This window comes from Dipteris shenzhenensis, chromosome 30 (assembly GCF_047967505.1).
Source record: "Dipteris shenzhenensis isolate YYH24624 ecotype China chromosome 30, Dip_SZ_1.0, whole genome shotgun sequence".
NCBI classification, from domain to species: domain Eukaryota; kingdom Viridiplantae; phylum Streptophyta; class Polypodiopsida; order Gleicheniales; family Dipteridaceae; genus Dipteris; species Dipteris shenzhenensis.
This window is the reverse complement of record NC_141625.1, coordinates 46,077,691-46,104,832: the sequence shown is the minus strand read 5'-3', so window position 1 is coordinate 46,104,832 and position 27,142 is coordinate 46,077,691. Positions and strand designations below refer to the sequence as shown.

The 27,142-nt window shown below is 43.9% G+C and overlaps 1 protein-coding gene and 1 pseudogene across 1 annotated transcript; one reads left to right on the top strand and one right to left on the bottom strand.

Moving 5' to 3' along the window:
* Positions 1-2,193: 2,193 nt before the first annotated feature.
* On the bottom strand, positions 2,194-26,976 carry LOC147882217 (serine/threonine-protein phosphatase PP1-like). Its single transcript, XM_087401218.1, has 4 exons — positions 26,568-26,976; positions 25,507-26,066; positions 25,206-25,427; positions 2,194-3,335 (listed from the first exon to the last, which is right to left on the bottom strand). The coding sequence occupies exons 1-4, from the start codon at positions 26,743-26,745 to the stop codon at positions 3,312-3,314; spliced, it is 984 nt and encodes a 327-aa protein (XP_087257344.1). The 5' UTR covers positions 26,746-26,976; the 3' UTR covers positions 2,194-3,311.
* Positions 11,150-12,721, top strand: LOC147882218 (uncharacterized; annotated as a pseudogene).
* Positions 26,977-27,142: the final 166 nt, after the last annotated feature.

Below are 27,142 nucleotides of genomic sequence, written 5' to 3'. Positions count from 1 at the left end.
ATCAAAACTTTACAAGAGGGAAAGTCTCCAAAATGGAGAGTATTCCACAGATCAGAAGCATAAAAAGAAAAGCTCAATGCAAGATGCATGTATATCACCCTCAAGGCAGGCATCATATAAAGATTGCCGCAATGAGGCTCTAAAGGATTCATATGACTTTTGAAACTGACGGCCCAAATATGCCAAATTATGTTCTTCCCAAATTGTCCAAAGAGCCCAATATCTCACCCATGAGAAAAAGAGTGAGTATTGAGATAAAGACATCTTAAATCTGCCGAATAACCAAAAAAGTTTCCCAAATATGTGACTCAATAAACGGAGGCGAAGATGATCTGAAATTTTCCCCAAGAGGTTCCGAGTAGACTGACATTGCCAAAGTAGATGAAGGACAGTCTCTGAAGGAGCATGACACCGTAGACAAGTGGGTGAAGCAATGTGACGTTTAGCAAGTGTGATTCCCACTGACAATGTGCCAGTCAAACATCTCCAAAGAAAGAGTCTTTGTTTCAAAGGCATTTTACACCTCCATATTAGTCGGAGATTCTTCCGCCACCAAGAAAGAGGCCGCCTGATATGCCACAGAGTATTAGCATATTGATGAATCCAAGGGGCAGGCTGAAGAAGCTTGTAGACTTTGAGGGAGGTCAAAACAGACAGAGGAATGGGACGAGAGCATATAGCGGTGGGGTACAATTTCCAATCCATAAGCCTGTCTATGTCAGCCACAGGGGGAATAGGAAGGAAAGGATGCAAGAGATCAGCAATTCTCTTCCATATCAACCTGTGGTGCATTCCCAATGCATAAATGACAGAGGCCTAAGGAAAAGATAAAATATGGCCATTATCATCTACCACGTCATTAATGTATCTGATTCCCAATTTCATGAGATTATATGCCCTAACCGGTTCCTGTAAAGCAAGTGGAGTGTCAAAGATGACACTCCAATGAATACTTTCTTTCCGCATTGAGTTTGTCCCCGAAAGATTATCAAGAGTCCATTTGACCTAAGAAAGCTCTTGTTTCCAGTCCAGTATCAGAGCAGTAGAGAAAGGGCATCTAGGAATCTTCCCTACAAATCTCCCAATGACAACCTCCCAATGATCAGTAGTCCAATGGCCATAAGCATTTGTCCTCATGTTGACACACATGGATGCTATCATACAAGTCCATGGCTGTTTTTGGCAGAAAAAGGTATTGAGCATAGTCGCCTTCCTTGCAAGTACATGATATCTGATATTTAGAACATTAAGTCCTCCATGCATCTTAGGAGAGCACACCATTTCCATCTTCAGTAGTCTCAATGCTTTCACAGCAGTTTTTGTCTTCCATAACAGCTCCATCGCTTGAGACATAAAAGCTGAGATATCTCTAGAGGACCAATGTAGTAAAGGCAAGAAGAACTCAACATAAGACATTACAATAGACTGGACTATTCTGAGCCTAACATGAAGTAGCCAAGTAGAAATTTTCCAATAGTCCAATTTATTTTGAAGTCGTTGGAAGATCCATTTTAGCTGCTGCTTCCTGGTGATATGCCATCCTATAGGATATCCCAAATGCCTGACAATCTCTTTGGAATGCACTATCTGACCAGGCCAGAGAATAGAATGCCAGTCACATTGTTTCAGTGGAAGCAATTTGGATTTGTCAAAATTGATATGCAATCCCGCTGCTAATCCATACAATGATAATGTGGCCATAAGCATGCGGACTTCCCGAGGAGAGTTCTGTGGCATAAAAAAGGAATCATCAGCATATGCTTGCGCCAAGAAGGATGCAGCCCCAGGGATTTTAAGACCAGTCATCTGTCCTGTGCTTGTAAGGTGATCAAGATACATCAGGAGGGGATGAGTCGCAATGGCATAGAAAAGAGCACTAAGGGGGCAGCCCGAACTCCATGCAGCACGAACTACATGCATGTAACATCAACCTATGACCTCAGCTTGGAAGCAAGTACATCACCACCAAGCATATTCATTTTCCATATGGAAATTCCAGGAAAAGAATGTGCCCCTTCCTTTCACCTAGTGTCAAACAAACACTTCTATGTTCCAAGGAAACTTTTTTTAAGACATCTTTGTGTGAAAGAGAAACAACACAAAAAAACCTTCTTCGCCCATATAACTTCTGTACCACGCAGAGATTACTGACTTATTTAGTACATGTGTGCATCGTGAGGGGGGCGCTCCACATCAAAGCTTGAAACTCTTCTCAGGTCTTTTGTTATGAAAAAATCAAAACCAACATACTCGTCAAAACAACATACGGCATCGTTTATATCACCTGTTCTTTTCCCTAGACTCTTGAATTGTGATGACTCGTTTCCAGCAAATGAAGTTCCCTTTTAAGGCACACCTACAGCAACAAGGCTTCACATGGTCGACAAGAGAGTTGTGCATATGCTCTTGTTATACAAGCCCTGTTAAACTTCATATGTGCAACAAATGGATAATTTTGGCTTGTAAAGCAAGTTAAATCGATGGCTTTTGCTACCCATACATATGAGGAGTGTACTTCTCATTGCTAATACCTCAACCAATGTGCTGATTTGCTTCGCATTGCATTCTTCAAAAAAAATGCTCCTCCAAAACCTTTATCATCCTTTATCATCATCCAATGCAATCCAGAATTCCCTGTTTTCCCAGAGGCATCATTTCAGAGTTCCTTCTCTACCCTTGATCAACTAAGGTAGAGTTCATAAACACTCCCTCCTATCCTTCTCATATGGCAAAATCAGCTTCCAAAAAATTTATGGCCAGCACACCCATTAGATTGTCTTATTAACTATACTACTGAACACCAGCAAACTATTCCTTCAGATCAACCTCCCTTGCAATCTTGCAACTGCAACCTTTACACTGGACGGCAAAGGCCAACTTCATCCAAGAGAACTCCTGGAAGAAGTTGACATTTGGGAAGGCAAGCCTTCATAAAACACAAACAATGAAGCCAATATGAATATCACCTTAATGGCGCGCGTCATCAATAGAATAATGCAAACTGATAAATGGATTTTTGTCCTCTGAGAAATCAAAGCAAATGAAGCCAACTCCTTTCACATTGGTGAGGATGCAAGCATTCACAGTGCATACTAATATACATATAAAAGAGATGATGACAATGCTAAACATCCATGTGTTGAATTTTATGAGACCTTTCAAAGTAAGGTCAGCCATATGGCTCTGGGCCTGCAAGTCTTGGAGACATGACTCTTCAGTCCATGTAACCTGTTGCACCTGTGGAAATGCCTTGACCTTCCGCAGCTCTGTCCAGTTATAAGCTTACCTTACAAAACTCTCATCGGAGAAGACTATACTTTACCACCCTGATATGGCTGAAAGGCATTGATATTTTAGGCTTGGAAAGTTTAGACCTCTCTCTCTCTCTCTCTCTCTCTCTCTCTCTCACACACACACACACACACACTTATAGACCCTTCAGTCTTTCAAAGACTTAAAAACTCTTTCTTTCTTTCTTTCTCGCATTCACAACACGTTTCTTTTTGGTGATGCATTCTCTCTCTCTCTCTCTCTCTCTCTCTCTCTCTCTCTCACACACACAGACACACACACACACACACGCACGCACGGACGCACGCAAGTCCATATCAATGACCTCAAAGCTAATTACTAAGGCTGATAACAATTTAGTGGACTACAGACTCTTTCAGAAGGACCTTAGCACATGGAGAGGAGTAGGGTAGGTTACCAGGATAGGAAAGTTGGTCCCATCCTAAAACCATTGGTCTAGAATGGGATTAGCCACTTTCTCCCAATTCCTAGACCCTAGCCAATCGACTCTGGTATTGGAAGGATTAGATAATGCAACGTGTCCTTTCCCCCTCCTACTGCCATGTGTCCTCCCTCACCTAGTTTGTCTTGACTGTTAGCACATGATGGGATGGGAATAGAATAGAAATACAATTTGCTTATTATGAAATAGGATGGGAACACCTTCCCATTCCCATCCTATCTCCTGCGATATGCTAGCAACCAGGGCTTCTAAACAGGTCGAGATTACTGCTTTAATGTGCTTCAATGTCAGCCTGTATTTTATTTTCCTCATCTAGATATGAGTCTTTGAATTTGCCAGGGAAATGGACCGAAAAACACCTCCAGCAACCTCTGATCGTGGCAACATTTCATGTGGGAAGTTGGCTAGATATGCCAAAACAAGCCATTCCAATCAGTGGCCCCTACCTATGTTTGACCCCTTCATGCTAGATATGCCAAAACAAGCCATTCCAACCAGTGGCCCGTACCTATGATTGACCCCTTCATGCTATCTCACCTCCCCTTTTGCATCTCTCTCTCTCTCTCTCTCTCTCTCAACAATACCTCAGCCAAAAGTCTTGTCCAGCTGATGTGTTGTGATCTACAAGTTGGATTTAGGCACTCTCAAGAAAAGGATGGGAGAATATGCATCAAGATGAGGTGTCTATCAGTTCTTCGTTCTTGTAGCAGGGAGTATGGCGTTAAACTGCCCGAGCTACAGTATTAGTCAGATGCCTTGTTGCATGGAATGCTGCTTGTCTTCTTGCAAGATCACCTTTGGCCATTTAGCTTGTCGAGCAACGAAGCTTACACCCATTCATTTATACCTAGATGAATCCAGGAACATTCCCAAACTCATCCTCTAAAAACACAACATAGTGCAGTTTCAATCTCACGATAGTCACTCATAAGATTGAAAACCATAAACTCCATCACGCATAGCAGGGACTAGCTACTATGACTTCCCCACTGATGTCATCAGCGCCCAACAGTGGGTGTAGACCATAGTATAAAAATATGCCGTCACACATACAAATCCACACCCACACATACTTGAGCATCCATTTATACAAAGTCTTCGTACTGAGTTTCTGTTGGCACTTCGGAGGTGAAGGGCAAACTCAGCCATAACGAAGGCTTACACCCGCTCATTGTTCAAAGCAGCAAGAAATAAGGTGGCAGACGCTCCCCTTATGGTCCAGACCCCCTTCCTCCACATGGACAAGTACCACCCGTGACCTGGCAGCTGGAAGAGAAGCGGAAGTCTCTGATATAATTGAACGTACACGAGACAGCAACAGAGTGGGGAATGTTAGACAAAAAGGTACTCCATCAACTTAAAAGAAACTTTAAGCCTATCATATCATTGTGATTGTTCATGGCACATCGAAGAAGTTGCTGTTCGCTAGCTTTTTCGACCCAAGTTTGTCCTCTGTAACAATCTTGTCTTCTACCTTGACATAAATGCTAGCTCCTACACATTTTCCCATGGACATTATTATTACACTCTCTATTTCTCAGCTGATGTTCATTTATTTCTTGTGAACATACTGATGACACGTGTGAATGTTTTGTTCCTACAGGATTTACACATCCGGTCGAAAATCTTCTACAAATCCAATGCATAGGTCTTCCTCAGTTCAGTGATATCAATTTATCCATAGTTCTTATACCGTGAGACTTTACCATCTTAACATGGTAGTGGCACCTTTCTGCACAAGGATTAGCCACTTTCTATGTGTACAAACAGTCACATTACATTTGAGGATGATGGGAGCTAGTGCATGGGGTGGACTCCCCTACATGGAGTTATTCCACAACTTATAAGGTTGTCGAGATTGTGACAGGTCAAGGGCCTACCTCTTTCTTCGCCTACATCACGACATTGGGCAGGACAGTTCTCGGGAGGATGCAAAGCCGCCCGCCCACCCAGCGGCCCAATTGGTATGCTCAGGGTATCTCCAGGTTATTTTTGTAGGCCTTCTGAAAGGCCTTGTGGGAGAGCTGGCGACCGCGGAAGATCTCCTACTTCCTTTGGCTTCTCGCCCACAAAGGTCTTCCAGTGGGGAGCTGGTTGCGGCAGGTGGGTCACGATGGACGCTGCCAGATCTGTCATGAGGACGAGGAGTCACCAAAACACTGCCTGTGGAGCTGCACTCGCGCCCAAGAAGTGTGGAGGTGGACCTTCGGGATTCTTACTAGGGCAGCACCGGAGTTAGGTATGATCACTTGGGGCACGTTCTGCTGGTGCAGCACCACACCTGGCTTCCATCACTTGTTCGAGGCATATCCGCAGGACCCCACGTTCCTTATCACACAGGGGATGTGGGGGCCGCTCGAGAGCATTCCGCCGCACCTTGGCAGAGGCTGACACAGGTTCTCAGGAGAGGCAGCCAGTCTGGGAGATTATTAGCAGCATCACAGGATGGCACATCTGGACCTCGCGCTGCGCGCAGATCCTCGGTGGCACCTCCCTTTCGACTGCCCAGGTCATGACTGACATCTGGAGTGAGATTATACACACCCTCAGAGGCCAGTGGGACCAGATACAGGGTGACTCCCGGGCTGGCCGGGAGAAGCGGAGACGTTTCCTCCGTGATTGGGACACACAGGGCCTCTTCTTCGAGCATACTTCGCAGGGCCTTCAGTGGCGCTATTCACCACCTCTCTGGCTGTTCATTCACACTCGCCTGATCCCTCCGTGAGAGAGAGCTTTACTTTTTTGTTTCCTTTTTGGGCTGCGTCCGATTTGTGAACGCAGTCCCGTCAGTTGCAAAGCTGACCACATGTATCTTGTTTTCGAAGTAATATAATCAGCACTGTTTTTTCGACAAAAAATAAGGTTGTCCAAGTCCTTACAACTTCATGATTATTCCACCTGCAAGCATGCCTCAGGAGATTGCACATAATCGAGTTTCTCTACCCAACACAAAAAGGGAATTTTATACCCCTCAGTTCCTAGTTGGCTTCACTGGCTTTGCGGGGGAGTCTTGGTGCATCCAGGCAGTAATACTGAGCCTTACGAGGAAAAAATGAGATTACATAGGGAATCTGCACCCATCTGCAACCATGCCTCATGAGATTGGGATGCTCCAGACATCCAAAGGGGTTTCTGTATCCAACACAAAAGGTAATTTTATACCCTATAGTTCCTAGTTGCCTTGATACTCACTTTGGGGGTGAGCCTTGGTGCATCTAGGCAGTAATACCCACATCCACCGGGTTTCTGTACCCAAAAAAAAAAAAGAAATTTTATACCCTTCAGTTCCTATTTGCTTTCATATTGGCTTTGGAATCTAGGCAGTGATATTGAGTCTTATGAGGATAGAATGAGCTTACATAGGTTAAACATGTGGGTAGGATGTAATCTTAACAACCAATAATCTTTGAGTGTGATTATCTATACCCTGATCACTCACATGCACATTAGATAGCACACTGGGAGCCGTGACTGTTGGTTTCAGTTTGGGTAGATTCTAATGAGCTAGTTCAAAATATGGCGCCTAGGATATGATTGAAAATGTTATAGGCCTATTGTGCATTAATTATGTGGCATCAGTAGAGGGGTCATGGGAGTCATGACAAAAATTTAAAAAGAGAATTAAAACCTATTTAGTTAAATTATTAAAGCCATTTTCCCCTATTCAGGTTAGGAATATTTCGTTGAATGAATATATATATATATATAATGAACCTACGACTCTCATTTTGTTTTTTAACAATTTTTTAGCTTTATATCAGTTTCAGGGTTAGAACCAGCTACATGAAGCACCCGTTGCTTTTTCCACCTCATTCTTGCATGCTTGCTCTTGGCTGATCCCTCCTTTTTCAAGCTGCTGAACCCTAAAACAGCAAACTCCATTCGGGGGGGGGGGGACAAAAACAGTAAACTCGCATAGAATTCTCGCCTCCCACAAACTCTAGGCTCCAATTTCATTCACCATACACCTTTAGGCAAAATATGCGACTGATTTTCCAGCTTGTTGCTGCTGCTTTGTCACTTCAAGTGACTAGTTTTTTTTTTTTTTTTTTGGGGGGGGGGGGGGCAATGGCACTATTGTACTTCCGGTGCAGTCTAGTGTTAGATTGGAGATGTCCAGGATGATATTATTCAAAATGCATGACTGCTATCTCTGAGAGTAGTGGGCTTGGTGAAGAGAGCTTCATTTGTTTCAGGACCCTAGTCCACGTACAGCCCTTGTTGGGAATTGGAGATTATGGCTATATGGGGTGTTCCTATTAAGTTCTTGACTAGGGAACCTGGTAGTTGTGTTGGTTGGTTGCAAACAAACACTCCAAAAGCGTGCCCTTCCTCTAGTTCACTGTTAGCAACGCACAGAAATTTCAGATTAGAGCTACTAGCCGGAGATCTTCAAGAGCAGCCCATTGGGAGAGTTTTCAGATTGTCCGGATTTACAAAGTTGCTTTTGGAGGATGCTTTAAGGTTTCCTCAGAAACAGGAATACCGCTCTTTTCTTGTGGCTTTCTTTGCATGCAAGTAACAAATGGTGGGAAAACTTTGGAGCTAATCCTTCATGCCAATGGTGTATAAATGATACCGAGTCTATCCAACATTGTCTCTAGAGTGCAGACAGTCTAGGATTATTTGGGCAGGGATTTCTGGACTCCTCAGAGGACTTATCCGTTCCACTTGTTTATCACTTGGGATCCTCTCTTTGACTAGATCTCGGTTCCTCTATGAAGGCCAGGATTCTTCATGGGCTTTCACGGTGCAGTCTCATTTGGTTCAGGTATGTTGATTGAATATTGTTCTTGTCATTCAGCATAGGACATAACTGATGGATCATCGCTAGTATCACCGCCTAAGAAATTTGGAGGGCCAGATGTATGGAGGCACTTGACAGGAGGCACGTTGGCCAGCATACATTGTGCACACCTTGAGGACCATATGGTCTGGGATGCAGGGGATTTCCCGATCGGTTTTGACAAGGAGGAGGTTTCTTTCTCAAGGAATTGAGAAACCCTATATCCAATCAGTATTGAAAGGGGTTTCCTAGCCTAAAAGATATCTCCAGATGAATCCAGGAACATGCCCAAACTCATCTTCTTAAGTTATAACACATAGTGCACTTTCAATCTCATGATAATCACACATAAGGTTGAAAGTGGATTCAGATGAATCCAGGAACATACCCAAACTCATCTTCTTAAATTACAATCCATAGTGCACTTTCAATCTCATGATAATCACCCATCACGCATAGCAGGGACTAGCTACTACGACATCCCCACCAACGTCATCATCACCCAATGGTGGGTATAGACCACAGTATAAACGTATGCTCTCACACATACAAGTCCACACAAGAGCATCCATTTATACAAAGGTCCTGATACTGAGTTCCAGCACTCATAAGGGCAGACTCAGCCATGACAAAGGCTGGCACTAAAGGAGAAGGCTAATCAAAAATTACTCCACATTCTCTTCATTGAAGCTACATCTTCTTGTGCAGACTATACAAATTCATTTTAGTCTCTCCAACAAGCATCTAAGCACAAAAATGCTTAGACAATCTAGCTAATGGACAACGCACCATTTAGAAAGAATCTATAACAATATCAGCAAATACTACTTAAGGAATCTAATATATGAGAAGTAGTGTCGTATGGCAAATCATTGAATCGATGTTGGATGATTACATTGCTTATTGAGATTTTCCACCCTAATTTCTGAGGACATAAATCCTTTGTAAGAGGGGAGGAATGTTAATCTTGTTATTAGACATGATTGGAAGATCTATGTATAAAGCTAGGATCTAGTTGGATCTAGGGTTTTGGCTCAAGGTTAGGACCCAAAGGTCACGGTGCCCTAGGAGACTATAGCCTATGAGCCTCCTACTTGGGCTCTGATACAATGTTAGAAATGGACGAAAAGAGGGTACACACAGCGGAAGACTGATAGAATAGCCCAGGAGCTCACACACTGTGTGTGGGGTGTGGAATCATAAACTTCTTAACTAAACCAGCCAGATATCGAAACCACCAAAATAAAATATTTCCGTCCAAAGCTATGGACACAATACAAAAGAGATAGACCCATAGTCCCACCAATGGTGTGGTCCTCTGATCTTACCACAAGGTACTTTTACTATCTGCCGGATATCTCTAGACTCGAGCCCATGTGCTCCAGCTCGAGCGCCTGTAGACTTTCTGTCCAGAATGATCCTCTCCACCTTGCTTTCTGGAAACCAGCCTAGGTGGGCAGCACTCACTAGCTCAGTCTGCAGCATAGTTGCCAGGGAACGCCGTTCCATAGCTATGGATCGTTGAAACGGCGTTCTCTTCACTCAGCTTGAAGAGAACGTCTGTGGAACGTCAGCCCTCTGGAACGGCTATGGAACGTTCTATATCTCTTGCGGAACGTCTAGGGAATGTTCCCTAAGCCGTTCCCTTCATGCAGGTAAAGATTTGGGGCAGATTATCTAATCCTAATCTAATCATCAATTCGTTGCTCTGTGTGTTCCCCGCTTGCAGTCGACCTCCATGCTTTGCGTGTTCGCCGCTTGCAAGCTTGCTTCGACCTGCAAGACTGCATGCAATGACGCAACGCCTAGCCTATGCCTAGCAACTTGCTAACGCTATAGCCTATCAAGCTACACTAGCCTATGCTACCATCACGCAACCTACGCTACAACCATACTACAGCTAGCCTACTGCATGCAAGCATTCCAACACACACAGGCGACGGCACAAGACCGACTGGGTACTGCTATGCTACAGCCTACGCACAGCTAGCCCATGCATAGCTAGCCTACTGCATGCAAGCGTTCCAACACACATGCAAGAAGAGTTCTAGCTTGTCACTAGAGGCTGGGCCTTGGCAGCTACACTAGCTTCTACGAACTGTTGGCAATAGACTGTTGAGCACTAGTTTGAATTCTCATGGCTCCTCCAGGCCCTGATGCCCAATCCCCTTGGTGGAGAAAGTGGACCTTCTAAATCCCGAGGAGGTGCTTGCAGGAGGTTCACGAAAATGGACATGCCGCTATTGTGGCCAGCCAAAGACTGGCAGTTCAGTGAGAGTGAAAGCTCACTTGTTAAGAGAGTAGAATAAAGGCATTAGCATATGTCCTTCAGTGCCAGAATATGTTCTTTTACGCTTAAAAGCATTGGCAAATGCATCTAAGCATGGTGCTCGAGCTTTTATGCCTATTGGAAGTGCAGTGTCTACAAGTATTCCAGTCTTAGCAATGTCTTCTATTTCAGTTGCCACTTCCGATCTTGGGAAGGGCAAGAAACAAGCTTCCTTAGCTACCACTTGGCAGGAAGGCAGAGGTAGATGATGCAGTTGGGGCGTTTTTTTAATAGTGGTGACATTGCCTTGAATCAAGCCCGCAATCCTTATTTTGTGGATATGGTGAGGGCTATTGCAGCTTTTGGTCCCTCTTACACACCGCCATCTTATGAAGCCTTGAGAACCAAGATTTTAGAAGGAGAGAAGCATAGCATAGAGCGGGCTTTGAAGCTTGTTAAAGAGGAATGGAAGACATTTGGTGCTACCTTGATGGGTGATGGATGGAGTGATACACGTAGTCGATCTATTCAGGGCATAGTTGCATATTGCAGGGGTAAGTCATGCTTCTTGAAGTCCATTGATAACTCAGAGGGCGGAAAGACAGCAAAGAGGTTGGCTGATTTATGGAGTGAATCTATTACTGAGGAAGGGGCTGATTATGTCATTCAATTCATAGCAGATGGGGAGAATTCCAACAGGGCAGCAGGTCGCATTTTGGAGGCACGTTATCCTAAGCTCACTTTTAGTGCTTGCATGGCACATTGCTTGAATAACTTGCTGAAGGACATAGAAAAGCTTGCTTGGGTTCATCCAATAATTGATTTTGCAAAGGATATTATTGGTTTTACCACACAACACCACTACATTCTTGCAGTGTATCGTAAGCTTGCCTCCAAAGACCTCTTGAAGTATTCAGAGACACGTTTTGCATACAACTTCATCATGTTGGAGCGTCTTCTAGAGGTAAAAAATGCTCTAAGGCAGCTTGTTGTGTGTAATGAATGGGAGGCGTGGAAGGAATCAAAGAGTGCAAATGCCTTGGAATGCAAGTCTTTATGCTTATCTGATGCCTATTGGGAGGATGTCAATCATATGGTGAAAAAAGTGAAGCCCGTCATCCTTTTGATGAGGCTTATGGATAGTGATGAGCCATGCATTGGCAAAGTTTATGAGGGGATGGACAAAATGATTGAAAATGTAAAGGAGGTGGTGACTAATCCTGATAGGAAGCAAGAATTAGTAGACTTGGCAGTGGAGCGGTGGAACTCCTATCATTCACCCTTGCATGCTGCAGCTTATGTCTTGGAACCTGAATTTCAAGGTAACAAGCAAGAGTCGGATAAGGAGGTGATGCGAGGATGGGAGAAGATACTGAAGCAAATGGTACCACATGCACAAGAGCGAACGCAAGTAAAGGATGAGTTGGCTTTTTATAGGAAGAAATATGGAACGTGTGGCTCTGAGGATGCACAAAGGGACAGGTATATTGTGGGGTCTGCTCTATGGTGGGAGGATTATGGGGCTGATACACCTTTGTTGCAAAACTTGGCTATCCGCATTTTGAGTCAAGGAGCAAGTTCCTCTCCTTGTGAGCGCTTGTGGAGTAGCTTTGGGCACATTGCATGAAAGAAGAGGAACAGACTTGGGACACAAAAGGCAAGTGACCTTGTGTTTGTGCATGCAAACTTACGTTTGCTTCAGAAGATGAATGCTGGGTACGGGTACAGCCGTGAGGAATTCATTGGATGGCAGGAGAAGAATGGTAAGGCAACATGCCAGCAAATCGTTCCTGTGGTGGGTGCATCCATGGATGATGTTGGAGATGACCAAGAAGATGGAGATCAACCAGAGGATGGAGATGATGAAGAGGAGGAAGAGGGCAGCAACCACAATGCTGCAGATTTAGATTGATCATTGATGTTGACAGTGTTGAGTGGATCATGCATGTAGCAGCTAGTTTTTTAAGTTCTAGGAGCCTCAATAGTAGGAGGTGTCTCTCTCCTTTTCTTGTATCCAGATTCAAGATTCCAAAACTCAAGATAATCTCATATGTTTATGCCTTGTCTCTGATGGACTTTGCTTTTGTATGCCATTGGCAAGCTATAATGATTAATCTAGATTCTATTATCAATGATTATCCGTGAACTATATCCTGAGTCTTGAGTCCTTAAGGCTTACTCCAAAAGCAATTGCAATGTTTTTGAGTCTTGGATTCTAAGTTTAAGCTTTCTAATGTATATAATAGTATGTTTGTTTATGGGTATGGTGACGTGGCGTTCCCTTCCAGTTCACGTTCCCTAGGATTTGGGCATTCCTGTTCCCCAGGGGGTCGACGTTCCGTTGCCGTTCATGTTCCCTAGTAACTATGGTCTGCAGTTCTCTTTAGGTCTCCTTCACCTCTTGGGAATAGGCCCAAGGAAGCCCTAACTTCTGCTCCTGTCTGTTGTAGATCTGCTGCTCCAGATGATGAGATATGAGGGCCTGGAGGCCCTCCTTTTATAAGCCCAGGGCCTGGTTGCAAAAACTGACCAGCCTTGCTCATTCTGGCTGAACAGACTGGCCGACCAGTCTGTGGCTGGTCCAGACCTTTACGGGCTCTCAAACCGGGGCCCTTTGGCCCACTCTTCTAGGGCTTTTGACCCTCCAATCAAGGCAAGGTCCCAGCCCTATATAAGGTATATCCCTGCCTACTAGCAGCCCCCTTTGCTGCTCCACCTGGCCTCCATGTGGCCGACCCAATCTGCTGGTCTGCCCCGCCCTTCTGCGCCATCTCCTCTGCTAGACAGCCCGCCACGCAGGCACCTCCAGCCTGCTCGTGCCGCCACCTATGCACTTCTTTTGCAGGCCCTTTGCTGGTGCCTTTTGGCCTGCTGTGTGATGCCCACATGGCAACCTGTTTGCTGCCCATGTGGCAGCCGCTTTGGCTGTCCTGACCTTGTGAGGTGCTGCCCATGTGGCAGCCCCCTTTCTCCTTTTCTCTTGGGCACATGCCCTAGGTCTCCCTCCCCCATGCTCTCCTCATATGGGGGCTTACAGATGGGGAGGTGAGCTTTCCACAGTCTAATGGTTTGTTGTGGTATAAAGGGAGGATTTTTCTTGTGGAGAATTCTGCCTACAAGTTGCTGGTCCTTCAGGAGATGCATTCTTCTCCAATGGCTGGTCACATTGGATTGTTGAAGACTTATGGAAAGGTCAGACAGAGTTTTAAATGGAAGGGATTATGGAGAGATGTATATAAATCTATCCAAGCATGCAAACCCTGTCAGTAAAATAGGGAATTAAATCTCAGACCAGCTGGCTTGCTTCAACCTCTTCCTATCCCTGAGGGCAAGTGGGCCCACATTTCTATGGACTTTATAACTGTATTACCAGTGACAGCAAAGGGGTGGAATAGCATCTTTGTGGTCATGGATAGGCTTACAAAGGCAGTACAGTTTATATCCCTGATTTTTTGCAATGGACTGCAACTCATCGTGCATGGCATTCATCCAATGCACATTACCTTGTGCCTCTTCAAATGTGGCAGGCTCCTCTTCATCAAGGAGAGTACCTGCATATGCTGATTCCACTGAATTAGCACCTTCCATGTGCCTTGCTGCACTGCGAGTCCTGCCAGTGAACGGAGCATCAAGTTTACTCTCCCGGAGAGTCTGTAACAGCCAGTTTGGGACTGTTTTTGCTGCATGTATGTCTGCAATTTCTTGCTGTACCACTTGTTCCACTTCCTGTGGAGGAGGCATGACATCCCGTGGCGGAACTGAAGCATTTGAAGGTTGCTGTAAATTCTGATGTGGATCAGAAAAATCAGCAGGGGAACCCAAAGCAATGGGTAGCAACCCTTGAAAGACATCTTCTGAAGGTGAAGGCATTTGAAAATCAGCCTGAGTGTAAGCTGAATTTTCAGAGAATATCACATCTCTACTTACAATGATTTTGCGGGTAGCAGGATTGTAGAGACGATACCCCTTGCTTTCCGCACTGTATCCAACAAATATGCATTTGATGGCTTTATCTGACAATTTGTGCCTAAATTCAACTGGCACATGTGCATAGGCAAGGCATCCAAAGACTCGGAAGTGATCCACTGAAGGCTTCCTGTCATTCCAGACCTCAAAAGGAGTTTTTGTTTTTAAAGCCTTAGTGGGAGCCCTCTTCAAAATGTAATTGGCACACATCAAACCCTCTAACCAGAATTTATGAGGCATGTGTTTGCTTTTCAGCATACATCTGTCCATCTCCATGAGGGTTCTATTTTTCCTCTCAGCTTTGCCATTTTGCTGAGGGGTCAGCTTGACTGTGAGCTGATGCACAATACCCTTTTGTTTGAGAAAAGCATCAAATTCTGCAGATAGGTATTCCCCACCTCTATCCGTGCGTAATGTCTGTATCTTGAGTCCTGTTTCATTTTCAACCATGGCTGAAAAGTGTTTAAACACTGTGAACACTTCAGATTTCTTTTTCAGCCCATAAACCCAAGTAAAATTGGAGTAGTCATCAATAAATGTGACAAAGTAGAGATGACCACCCAATGAAGGAGTCCTCATGGGACCACAGACATCACTGTGTATAAGCTGCAATTTGCGAACAGCTTTAACTGAACCATCCTTCTTGAAGGGAAATCTATGCATTTTACCTAAAATGCACCCTTCACAGGCATGTGGAGGAGGTATCTCAAGAGGTGGCAATGCATCAACCATTGAAAATTTCTGAAGTGTCATTAAGCTGTTGTAATGCATGTGGCCATATCTGGCATGCCATAATTCTGCATTTTGCATGGCAACTGTAGGGGTAGAAATTGCCAAAGCATGAGCTGCTCTTTTCTGAAAAATATCAAGCTGAAAAAGCCCACGCAGCAGAGTACCAGATAACATTAAGGCATAGTTAGCTTCCCTGTCCCGGACAGCACATTTGTCATCCTCAAAGATGACCTGAAATCCATCTCTGTTAAGAGTGGACACTGAAAGGAGATTTTTGGTTATGCCAGGCACATATAAGACATCAAAAAGTCTGAAAATTGAGCCATCAATTGCAGTGAGCTCAACTTCTCCTGTGCCACGTACTGAATATGAGGAGTTGTTGGCACAAGTGACTTTCTTACCAACAGGGGGTGGATTCAAGGAAGTAAAAAGACACTTCCTTGAAGTGATGTGCTTGGATGCACCGCTGTCAAAATACCAGGTGTTCAGTGTTTCATCAACACTGAAAGCAGATGCATCTGAAGGAGAGTCAAAACTGCAAGTCAAAAATGCATATGTATCATCACTGCAAAAAGCTGTACTATCCCGAGCATCTGGAACAGCCAACCTAGAATCAGAAATGCAAGATAAAAAGGCATAATCTTGACCAACAAAGTTGGCTGCAGCATCTCCACTGTCAGATGCACAAGGGGCTGAATCTGAAACAGCCATTCCTGAGCTGTTTTTCTTTTCCTTTGCAATCCTTTTCCTGCATTCTGCTATGTGATGACCTGGCTTTTTGCAGTAGTGACAAAAACCCTTCTTTTTGGGCTTGCTTGCATCACTTTTAGCCTTTTGTGAAGGCTGTCCTGACCCACTGGAAGGCTGATTTGCTGCTGTTTTTGCCTGTCCCTTTGTTTTTTATTTGAATTTTGAGAGCATGGCTTGTTCACCTGCACGTGAAGCCAAATTTTTCCTGGTCTGCTCTTCCTGAAGCAGAAGTCCTATCAGCTCATGAAAAGAAAGAGGATTTGCACCCCCCCTCAATGATAAATTCAGCGAAGTATGAAAGCTGAGATAAGACTCAGGAAGAGAATTCAGAGTGGTTGTAATCATCTCTGAATCAGGAATAATTTCATCTATGTTTAACAACTGCTCTCTGAGATCCTGTAGCTTAGTGAGGTGGGCTGACATGGAGTCACCCTCCTCCATATGTGTATTGCTCAACTCTCTTTTTAAAAAAGATACCCTGGCATCATTCCGTGCTGCATACATGCTTTCCAAAATATCCCACGCTGCCCTGGAGGTCTTACACGACCGGATATGGGGAATGATTGATCTTTTCACTGAAAGAGAGATGCAAGACAAGGCTAAGGCATCCCGTGAATCCCATCTCTTTTGCTCAGGAGTATTGACTGTAGCTGCACCAACAACTTGTCCTGCAGCTGCACCTTGTGCACGACCTCTTCCACCTCCTTGGTGAGGAGGGGTAGCAGGTGCAATATCTGCTGGTCGGATTTCATCCCCATTGACATAATCCCATAAATTGCGAGAAATCAGAATATTACGTACCATGAAACTCCAGAGGGAGTAGTTGGTACCATCCAATTTGTCTTCCTGAGAAAGACCACCGAACTGAAAATCATTCTGATTTTGATGGGCCATATCTGAAAAAGGAATTGAAGCAGATACAAAGCTGAATTCCCTTACTGGGAATAAAATGCACAACTCCCAAAAACCACACCCAAGCACGGGCTGTATATGCAACTTAGATTTCTGCACTTGAGCTGTCAGAAATCTGTCCAAGCATAAAACACTCTCCAAAATCTGCCAAAAGTGTTCCAAACACTCCAAGAAAGGCAGTATGTACTGAATACTCCAAAAAATGCTCTCCAAACACAAAAGCCCCAATTTGTGGCTAGAAATTGCAGCCAGAAAGGGGTAAAAATGCTAAAAGCCCCAAATCTGCAATTTTAATACAAAAGCCCCAAATTTCAGACAAATCTGCAATTTTGCTCTTGTTATAGCTTCAAACTTGTCCAATGATTGCAATGTCTGCAATCTGCAAAATGCCCCAAATGTACTTGCAGAATACTTAGCCAAACAATGGCTGTCTGCAAACTTAGCCTGCCAAAGATCACCTGCCAAAAATCACCTGCCAAATCTCTTGTCCAAAACCAAGGAGATACCTGCTGCTGTACTGAAGCAGATTCAGTACAGATTTACTGTACTGAATACAGTACGGAGATGCCATACAGTTTGTACGGCACCGTACGGCTGGTACGTCGACGACAGGTACGGCCACGGTGTACGGCCACAGTGTACGGCGATGTACGGTGTACGGCGCGCAGGTACGGCGAAGTACGGCGCAGATGACGAAACTTTTCGCAGGTACGGCGCAGTACGGTGTACGGTGTACGGCGAAGTACAGCGCAGCAAATGGCGACACCTGCGTAAGGCTTCCGTACAGTCGTACGGACTGTACGGACGGATTGGAGCGGGCTGGAGCTCAAGGTAAGGCGCTGGTATGAAGAAGGAGCAGAGGGCACACAAGCCTAGAACCTGCTCTGATACCAAATGAAGGAGATGGAGAGAGTGAGAGCTAGAGAGAGTGAGAGAGTCGAAAGCTTAGAAGCTGTAGTTGCAAAATAGAGTGTAAAAGAGTACAACACAAAGTAGAGTTGATGAGGTTTTGTCATAGTGACAAAACCTTAGTAGTCACTAACCATAGTTAGTGAACTAACTGCAGTTAGGGGGAAAAACCTCTAAATGAGGGAAAAGTGCCCCTAACTAACTTATTATATTACATTGGTCACTGCTGAATTATATCTATAATTCCAACACCTTCAAGTGCCACAAGGCAACAATTTTCAGTCAGTGAATTATGGGCAGCAACCTTTTCCCCCTCCAATGATGCACCCAGGATATTTCGGAGGGGTCGGTCTTCCAAGCAATGGTGGGACAGCCCACAGAAGGGCTCGGTATGCCTAGCACATACTTGGAAAGTCTTCAGCCAGGAATGCAAAATTTACAGTAACAAATGATGGGGGTATGCCAGCTGCAAGTGCCAACATGATGTATGCAAACATAGGGATGCAGCCCGGAATGCAGATGGGGATGCCAGGAATGATGAGTAGTTCCAATAATATGCCACGGATGCAGGGAATGGGACCTGGAATGGTCAATCCAGCTATGGGAGTTGGCAGTAGTGCACAGAGTTTGGGCCACATGATGCTACCTCCTTATTCGCAGCCACCTGTGTCTGACAATTTGCAAAAGATAAATGATGTAGCTTAAAGGCTGAAACTACCACGCCATTAGACAATTCACAATGCCTTTCATGTGAGTTTGTTGAAGCCTTTCCAGAGAGATGTGCCAGAAGACATGCTTGATGAGAAACATCCTGAAGTGAGAGAATTGGATGAGATTTTGGTTCTGCAGCAGATTCTGGCACACCGTGAAAGAAAAGTCAGAGGTAGAGTTTCCAAAAGGTATCTGGTTAAGTTTCAAAACTACTCAGCACTAGAAGTGGATCGAGGAAGGTGAACTGGTAGATTCACCTAGGCTATTGCAGCTCTACCTGGAAGCATTTCAGCTTGAGCCCAATGCGGTACAAGCTCACTCACGCTCAGCAGAGCAAGGTCTAGAGCATTGCCTGGTGCTTGACAGGGGAGTAGCACCTCCGCTCCCTCATGATACAGACAACTCGTAGGATATCTAGAGGTTGCTTGGTGACACTTCAGGTCTCACCGAAGGTACTAGTTGCTAGCAGTATTTCTGCCGTGAAACCTCTATGATGAGTGTACACTCCACACAGATGATGCATGGATATATGGATAAAAATCACGCACTCTCCTAGACCATATCTTTATTGCAATTGTATATCACAGATCATGTATTCTATGGTATGGACTATTCATGCCTTTTTCATTGTTGTTTATTTGTTGTAATTTGTGGCAGCGACCGAGTTTGTTTGATGTCTCAAGAGGGGGTATGTCACGGGGACGTGAATTTCATGTGTAGCTAGCCCAACAGCTACTTCTGTGGTTACTTTGCCCGAGGGGACTGGCCTAAAGGAAGCACCCACTTCCCAAAAGTCCCTAGTCCAATTCTCAGTGCACCCACTAGGCCCAAATGCTAGGGGTTGAGAGGTCTAAATGTTAGGCCCAAGAGAAACCAATGTTTCATTGGTTAGAAGGGTTAGGATTTTAATGTGAGGGGCTAGCCAATGCTAGGGGTTGAGAGGTCTAAATGTTTCATTGGTTAGAAGGGTTAGGATTTTAATGTGAGGGGCAAACCAATGTTTCGTTGGTTTTGGTGGGTTAGAGCATTAATGAGGGGGCCACGTGGTAGCCCCTCATGCAAGCCCACCTACCCCTTTCTTTCCTTCCATGATTGGATTTGACTAAGGTACGGGATTTTTTACGTATAATGGCTGCTCTCTCATTTTCACGCTTCCGAGGTTCCCTATTCATTTCTTCCTCTCTAAGGTTCACTTCCTAAGGCTTTTGTACGGCTGTACGTAAGCATTAACCAAGGCTGTACAAAATGAATCGACTGTGTGGGCTCTGCACGACTTCCAAGGTGCTCAATACCTGCCATGCGGATCACCATTAATGCAGTACGGATTCCTTCTCTTGCTGTACGGACACTTCTGCACGTTTTGCAAGGTCTCTAAGCTATTGTACGAACCTACCGGCACTCATTTCGAGACAAGTCAATTGTTGTACAGATGAACTTGTTGCTACTGCTGCCGCACAGACTGCTTGGGCACATTCTTCAAGGCTTGTACGGTTGTTCTTCACGCTTTTCAAGGACAAGCTGCAAGTTGCACGTGGACCTTGCCATGGCAGACTAGCTCCTTCTCTCTAGCCCTGGACTCTTCACCAATGAGCCTTGTTCTTCTCTCATTTCTCAACTCCTAGTCTCCTTTCTCTCTCTTTTACTACTTGGAAGCCATCTGTACTCTGCTGGGGGCCTGGACAAAGTAAAGGTGCAAGGGCAGAGCTCACCCCTCATCCGCGGACAACGGGTACAAAAGTTTGGTTTCCTTTTGATTTGCATTTGCTATTTGGGAAGCTTGTTGCTTTGTTGTTTGGAGCTATTGTTGGGCCCTACACGCTGTACGAAGAAACCCAATCATAGAGGGTAAGCCTGGTTGGTGTCAAAGAGACAGGTTGGTTGCAACTTTATGCCCTAAGGCTATTTGAGCACTTCGGGGGATTTGCATTGATGCCTTGTCACAGTCAGGTGTCACAGTGGTTGAGAAATGCCTTAGTTTTGACAATGGCACTTGGGTACTAGTGGTGCATTGGAATTGGATGCAGGCAGAAGCCAAGTGTTGGCTCTGGTAGTGGAAAATGCAAACAGAACAGTACAAGGGGGCGCCTTTGTTGTAAAGCAAAATTCCACTTTTGAAGAATTAAATAAATACCAAAAGGGGCACCAAAGTGTTTGGGGCCACAGTGGACCGTGGTGTCTCGTGTTTGGTTCCATTGAGCAGGGGCACTCTAGCCTCCATCCAATTTCTTTTCAAAGTTGTTTCGAAGTGGTTTTGTGTTTAATGAAGTGGTTGAAAGATATGCAATGTGGCTGTAAATGACATGGATGCTAAGTTAGTTACATTTTACTTCCCTTTAGTTAACTGAAGGCCGGTTTCAGAAGTACTCAATAAAGGACTTGTACCTCAAAATAGGATCCCTAAATCCAATGATTTTCTCGGGTATATACTGCATCTGACCCTCCTCATCAATGGGTGGAAGCTCCTCCATAGCATGGTCTATGGGACCCAAATATTTCTTCAAGAGGGAAACATAAAAAATTTTGTGATTTCTTGCTGAAGGAGGTAGTAGGCTACATTACCAACTTTTTGAAGCACCTTATAAGGACCACAATAACGATGAGCCAATTTAATATTGGTGTCCCCCTTCAAGGAAGTATGTATGGACTTTTGAAGCCTTAGGAAGACATAGTCTCCTCCTTCAAAATGACAGCTTGTTGACTAGTCATAGATGCATCAAAAACAATCGAGGGAATATACACCTTGTAACCATACAAAGCCTCAAATGGGCTCATCCCAATTGAAGAGTGTTTGGTGCTGTTATAACAAAATTCAGCCAAATGTAACCATTTGTCCCATGTGGACTAAGTAAAAAAACCATTAGTGCTTGAGATACTCTTCTATGGGGGTGGTGTGCTGTACTAGGAGCGAGATGAGTGCCCATTGCTATGAATAGTTGCTACCAAAACTGTCCCATGACTTTTGCATCACAGTCACTTACTATCTCATGTGGCATTCCATGCAATTTAAACAATTGCTCTATAAACTGGGTAGCCACCATGGGTGCTGAATACTGTGTCTTGGTAGGAATGAAGTGAGCTGATTTAGTAAGTTTGTCCACCTGAACAAATATGCTGTTCCATCCCTTAGATGTGACAGGTAGGCCAGTTATGAGATCCATGGATATATGAGTCCACTTACCATCTGGTATAGGGAGAGGTTGAGCAGCTCTTTTAGGAGCCATTTCAATATCAGTGATCAATAGTAGCACTGTATAAAGCCTGAAAATTGAAGAAATCAAATGAAAGCACTGTTCAAAGTTCAAACCCCAATATATCAGGAAAAGATATGTATAGACACTGGAATTCCAAGATTCAACAGAGGATTGGCAATGTAGATTCACTGTCCAAAGAAAATAGAATGCTGGGGTCGATATTCAACTCGTATATAAGCTGTCAAAGCATTGTCTACCCAATATAGAAGCTTATAAGCACTGTTTAGGGCCTGTATAGGAGCCTGTGTGACAATCACTATCTGAATCAAGAAGTAACACTGATCAGGCCAGCAGATTCACTGCCACGTGTCAATCGCTGACTGATCAGTTCACAGTCTGGCCCAATTTGGAGCTCAATTCCCCAACCAAACGTTCAGATCAGGTATAGATGGGATAGAATAGGTAAGATTAACTGGCTCAATAGCCCCAAATTTTACAGAAACCATAACTTCTGATAGCCAAAAATACCCCTACTGGAACCAATTTCAAGGCATCTGAAGCAGAAAATTGCCTCTGATCCCAATGAAACTTGATATCAATATATCTAGATGAATCCAGGAACATTCCCAAACTCATCCTCTAAAAACACAACATAGTGCAGTTTCAATCTCACGATAGTCACTCATAAGATTGAAAACCATAAACTCCATCACGCATAGCAGGGACTAGCTACTATGACATCCCCACTGACGTCATCAGCGCCCAACAGTGGGGGTAGACCATAGTATAAAAGTATGCTCTCACACATACAAATCCACACACCCACACATACTTGAGCATCCATTTATACAAAGTCTTTGTACTGAGTTTCTGTCAGCACTCCGGAGGTGAAGGGCAAACTCAGCCATGACGAAGGCTAGCACTAAAGGAGAAGGCTAATCAAAAAGTAGTCCAAATCTCTTCATTCAAGCTACAACTGCTTGTGAAGTCTAAACGATTTCATTTTAGTCTCTCCCAAACGAGCATCTAAATCTAAATCTAGCTTGTAATAGCTGGGGCAAAATTGAATATGCAGGGAAAACCAAACTTTGTGCAGTAAAACCCTAATTCCCAGCAACATCAGTAAAACTGGCAGCGCTCATAAAACCTTCACTCAAACCATGGAATTTCCAGAAATTTCTTGAGGCTATTAATCTGCTGACCAAGCTGAGAACAATGATGTAATAATCATGCTGATCTGACCACTTTGAAATTTGAAGACTGAGACACCTGGCCGCGACATAAATTTGCATATAGGTAGGGCCTCACCTCAAGATGATGTGCTCCAATTTTCAAATCAAAATGATATGATTTACCCCACAAAAATCCATGAAAAGGGCTCCAATACCAATGTAACTAAACCATTCACTAGTTTGACAATCTAGTTATATTTCCAGTCACTAGTTTGGTAATCTAGTTATATTTCCTATGACTTGGGGCTTAGAAACAGCAGCAGCTAACTGCAGAATGATGAAATGTCATGTAAACTTCATAATCCATAAGCATCAAAGTACAAAGTACCTGGAATCATAGGGAGAACAAGTGCTTGTGATGGGCTGCACAAGAACAGGCTAGGAAAAGACTTTCCTAGGCTAGGAGACAATCCTAGTTAGACAGCCAAGAGTAATGAAAACTCAGCTGGAGTGAATTGCATTAATGATCATTTAAAGTTATGATGGCAAAGTAAAATGGGCCCTGTTATATGGATAGACCTAGGCTAGTCAAGAACCATTTGCTTATGGGATAGCCACACTATGATGCCACGTGGCAACAATTGGCTTCACCATTACAAAGCTACTTATTACTTAGCCATTTAAAGGCCAAATAAAACCAAAACTTCAAAGTAAAACTAGCCTTTGTTACATTAGTGTCATTTGAACTTGCTGTCACAACATGTTTTGACCAGATATGAGTTATTTTTCCATTTCTATTATTGTAATTCTTTATTACAGCCATTGCAAATTTGAGGGCAAATTTCTTTTGGGCCCACGTGACTGTAACAAAGGGTAAATTTACTTACTTAGTTTTTAGAATGGTGGGCCTTTTAATGGCTTGTAAATAAATAGTTCTTTAAGTAGGGGGTGCCATAAGTTGCCAAGTGGCATCATAGGCTGGCCATCCCATAAGTAGACTTGTAATTGATGCCCGGCCCACACCTATAAAGGGGGCCCTGCTGTACTATGTACCCATTCATTCTTAATGCAGATCACTCATTTACAGCTGAGCTTGCCTAGCTCTAGACTGAACTAGGACATTCTCTCCTAGCCTAGGAATCTCCCTTCCTAGCCCTGTTGCTGGTGCAGCACCTCACTAGCTAAGGATCTACACACAAGTCCAGGTACTTTAACAGTTCAGCTTATGAATTTCTGCAACCTACATGCTGTCCTTTACCTTTGCATTCATTTGCTGCCATTTCTACATTACTAGGCTGTTGAACTAGACGTAAAGTAGCATGCCGTAGGCTGGTTTAGCTACCGATCAGTCCTTCACATATGGCCAGCAGAAGTAATTGCTTGGATTAAACAAGCAAACAAAGCAGAGTAGGTAATGTGTTAGCTCGTTCAGACTAAATTAAAATTTTCTTCAAACCAGGTATAAGGAGAAAGATGAAACTAGTTCTCTGTTACCGCTGTATTCCTCTATTTTTATAAGCCTTGAAGTTGGAACTTGGGCCTTTCCACGTTAGACTCTAAAAATGATATACATTAGCCAAATGAGTATATCAAAATCAAAAAGCGCCCTTCTAGAGTGATTTGCCACAAAATGTGGCTCATTGTCAGCTGAACTAGGGTAAGAGACTCAATATTCAATAAGATGATTAGTATGATTCAATCCTGTTTGGCATTGCTTCAACAGGACTATCAGTCATGCTTCAACATGAAGCCCTTCCGGTTATGGGCTAGTAGTCGGCATGCTACAGTCAACCGTGTGATTCCAGCTCGTTTTCCATTCATTAACTTGCAACCACAGGGTCATAGGTGGGTGTACTATTTCATAGCTACAGGAGGATTTGGCACCCTAAAAACAATCTTTTATGACCCAGAGATTATACATGAAGTATTGATTGAAGCCGTCCTCTTCAGTCCCCTAGCAAGTGACTTTCTCATGTAACAATGATGCACAAAGAAAAAAAGGAGGCACCGACTCTGCAGTGTTTAAAACATTACACCATAAAATGGATGCTACCTTTACTCCTCGTGGTGGTGTGCCTGGCCGAGCAGAGTTGATATTGGAATATGGATATTTTGACTTCTTCTCTGCAGGCTTAAGTATCTGAAAAGAGCACATAAGTGTTTCATCCACACTCATCATAGCTCCTGCATTATCAAATTCGCCGCAGTAATTTGGAGCAGAAAAAATAGTCACAAGCTGCCTATCAGCAAAAAACTCATAGCCCTCCTCCACAACCTGCAAAGAATAACGACATTCAGCGATAAGTCCCAAATGGGTCTAAAAAAGCAATCAGAATTCTGAGACATCCCCAAACCTGATGGGCTCGGCAGATCAGATCTAGGTCGTGCTTTTGCAAAAATTCATTAACTTTGTCTGCTCCAAACGTGAAAGAGACACCCCTGTCATTCTCACCCCAACCTGAAATTTCTTTTTCAGGGTCTGCCCATAACAGATCACACAGCAATCCCTGATCAGGTACGTCTGTAGGGCGAGGTATGGTTCTGATTTGATCCAAATTATTCAAGTCTGGAGAAAGGCCTCCATGCATACAGAGAATCTTCTCGTCGATCAGGGCAGCCACAGGAAGACAATTAAAACATTCAGTAAAAGTCTTCCACAACCTTATATTGAATCTCCGCTTGCATTCATCGTAAAATCCATATATACGATTGATGGAGGCACATTCATGATTGCCTCTGAGAAGGAAAAAATTCTCTGGATATTTGATCTTGTAAGCCAAAAGAAGACAAATAGTTTCCAAACTTTGCTTGCCACGATCCACATAATCTCCTAGGAAAAGGTAATTAGCCTGTGGTGGAAATCCACCATATTCAAACAGCCTCAGAAGGTCTGAATACTGCCCATGAATATCACCTGTAGAACAAGACAGCCATCAAACTTGCATACACTGAGAAAAATCTCTCCAAATCCTGGGATAGTTGTAGCTATTTCATAAAGTACGACACGCAGAGATAAGAAATGTAAGACCTTTTCCAACAGAAGAATTCACAACACCGCACACAATCAAAAATTCAAATCTCCTAACGCCATTGAATTTTGAAGCTTATCCTCAGATCTGGAAACCATTTGTCTGTTATGAAACGAGTTAAAAGAGGCCTGCCGGATACGTCTCTAGAGTGGCCAGGCGCAAAAAAACATGCGGCGCGTTCTTCATTACTAAAAAGATTCTAATGAGAAGACAGATGACAAGGTGCAGTCAATTTTGATATTGTCCAACCCACAAGAACAATCTCCCCTTAATGGATACCGGAAGAGTAGCCGTGGTCTTCCCATCATCCGATCAACAAAGCAGATCCCAGCTCAACAAAGAGAGAGAGAGAGACAGACAGAGAGCATAAGAATACAATGACCTACCACAGATCTTGATCGGGGCTTCGAGTTCCAGCAAATTAGGTTGTTGCATAAAAATAGTCTTAGACGTGACGCAAAGCTGCCGGATCTCGGCGTCGGAGAGCTGCACTTGTTTGCCAGGCCTGGACTCTTGAACTTCCAAAAGGCGATGAATGATGTCGTCGAGAACCGCTGAGTCCATCAAAGCGACGGAACCCTTGATGTGGGGAGGAGAAGAGCAAGGATTGATGGGGGAGGGGGGCAGGGTTGCAGCAACAACAATCGAGAATCAAAGATTACCATGCGAAGCTACCATTTCAACGGCCGCCTCTTGACGGCACCACGTCAATCAATTATACTTTATATTTCTCCCAAACGATATTCCAAACGATGTGAAACAACCCCTTACACCCCTACTTAAATCACCTTCATCCCAATTCACCACATTATCTTATCCTATTCCTAATACCACAGGTCCAATAGGAGAGGGTCAATACCTATCATTCACCGCTCCTGTATAGGAGAGGTCAATACCTTTCATTATAGGAGAGGTCAAATATGAGTGGTGAATACCTATTTTATCCACCTCTCCTATTCAC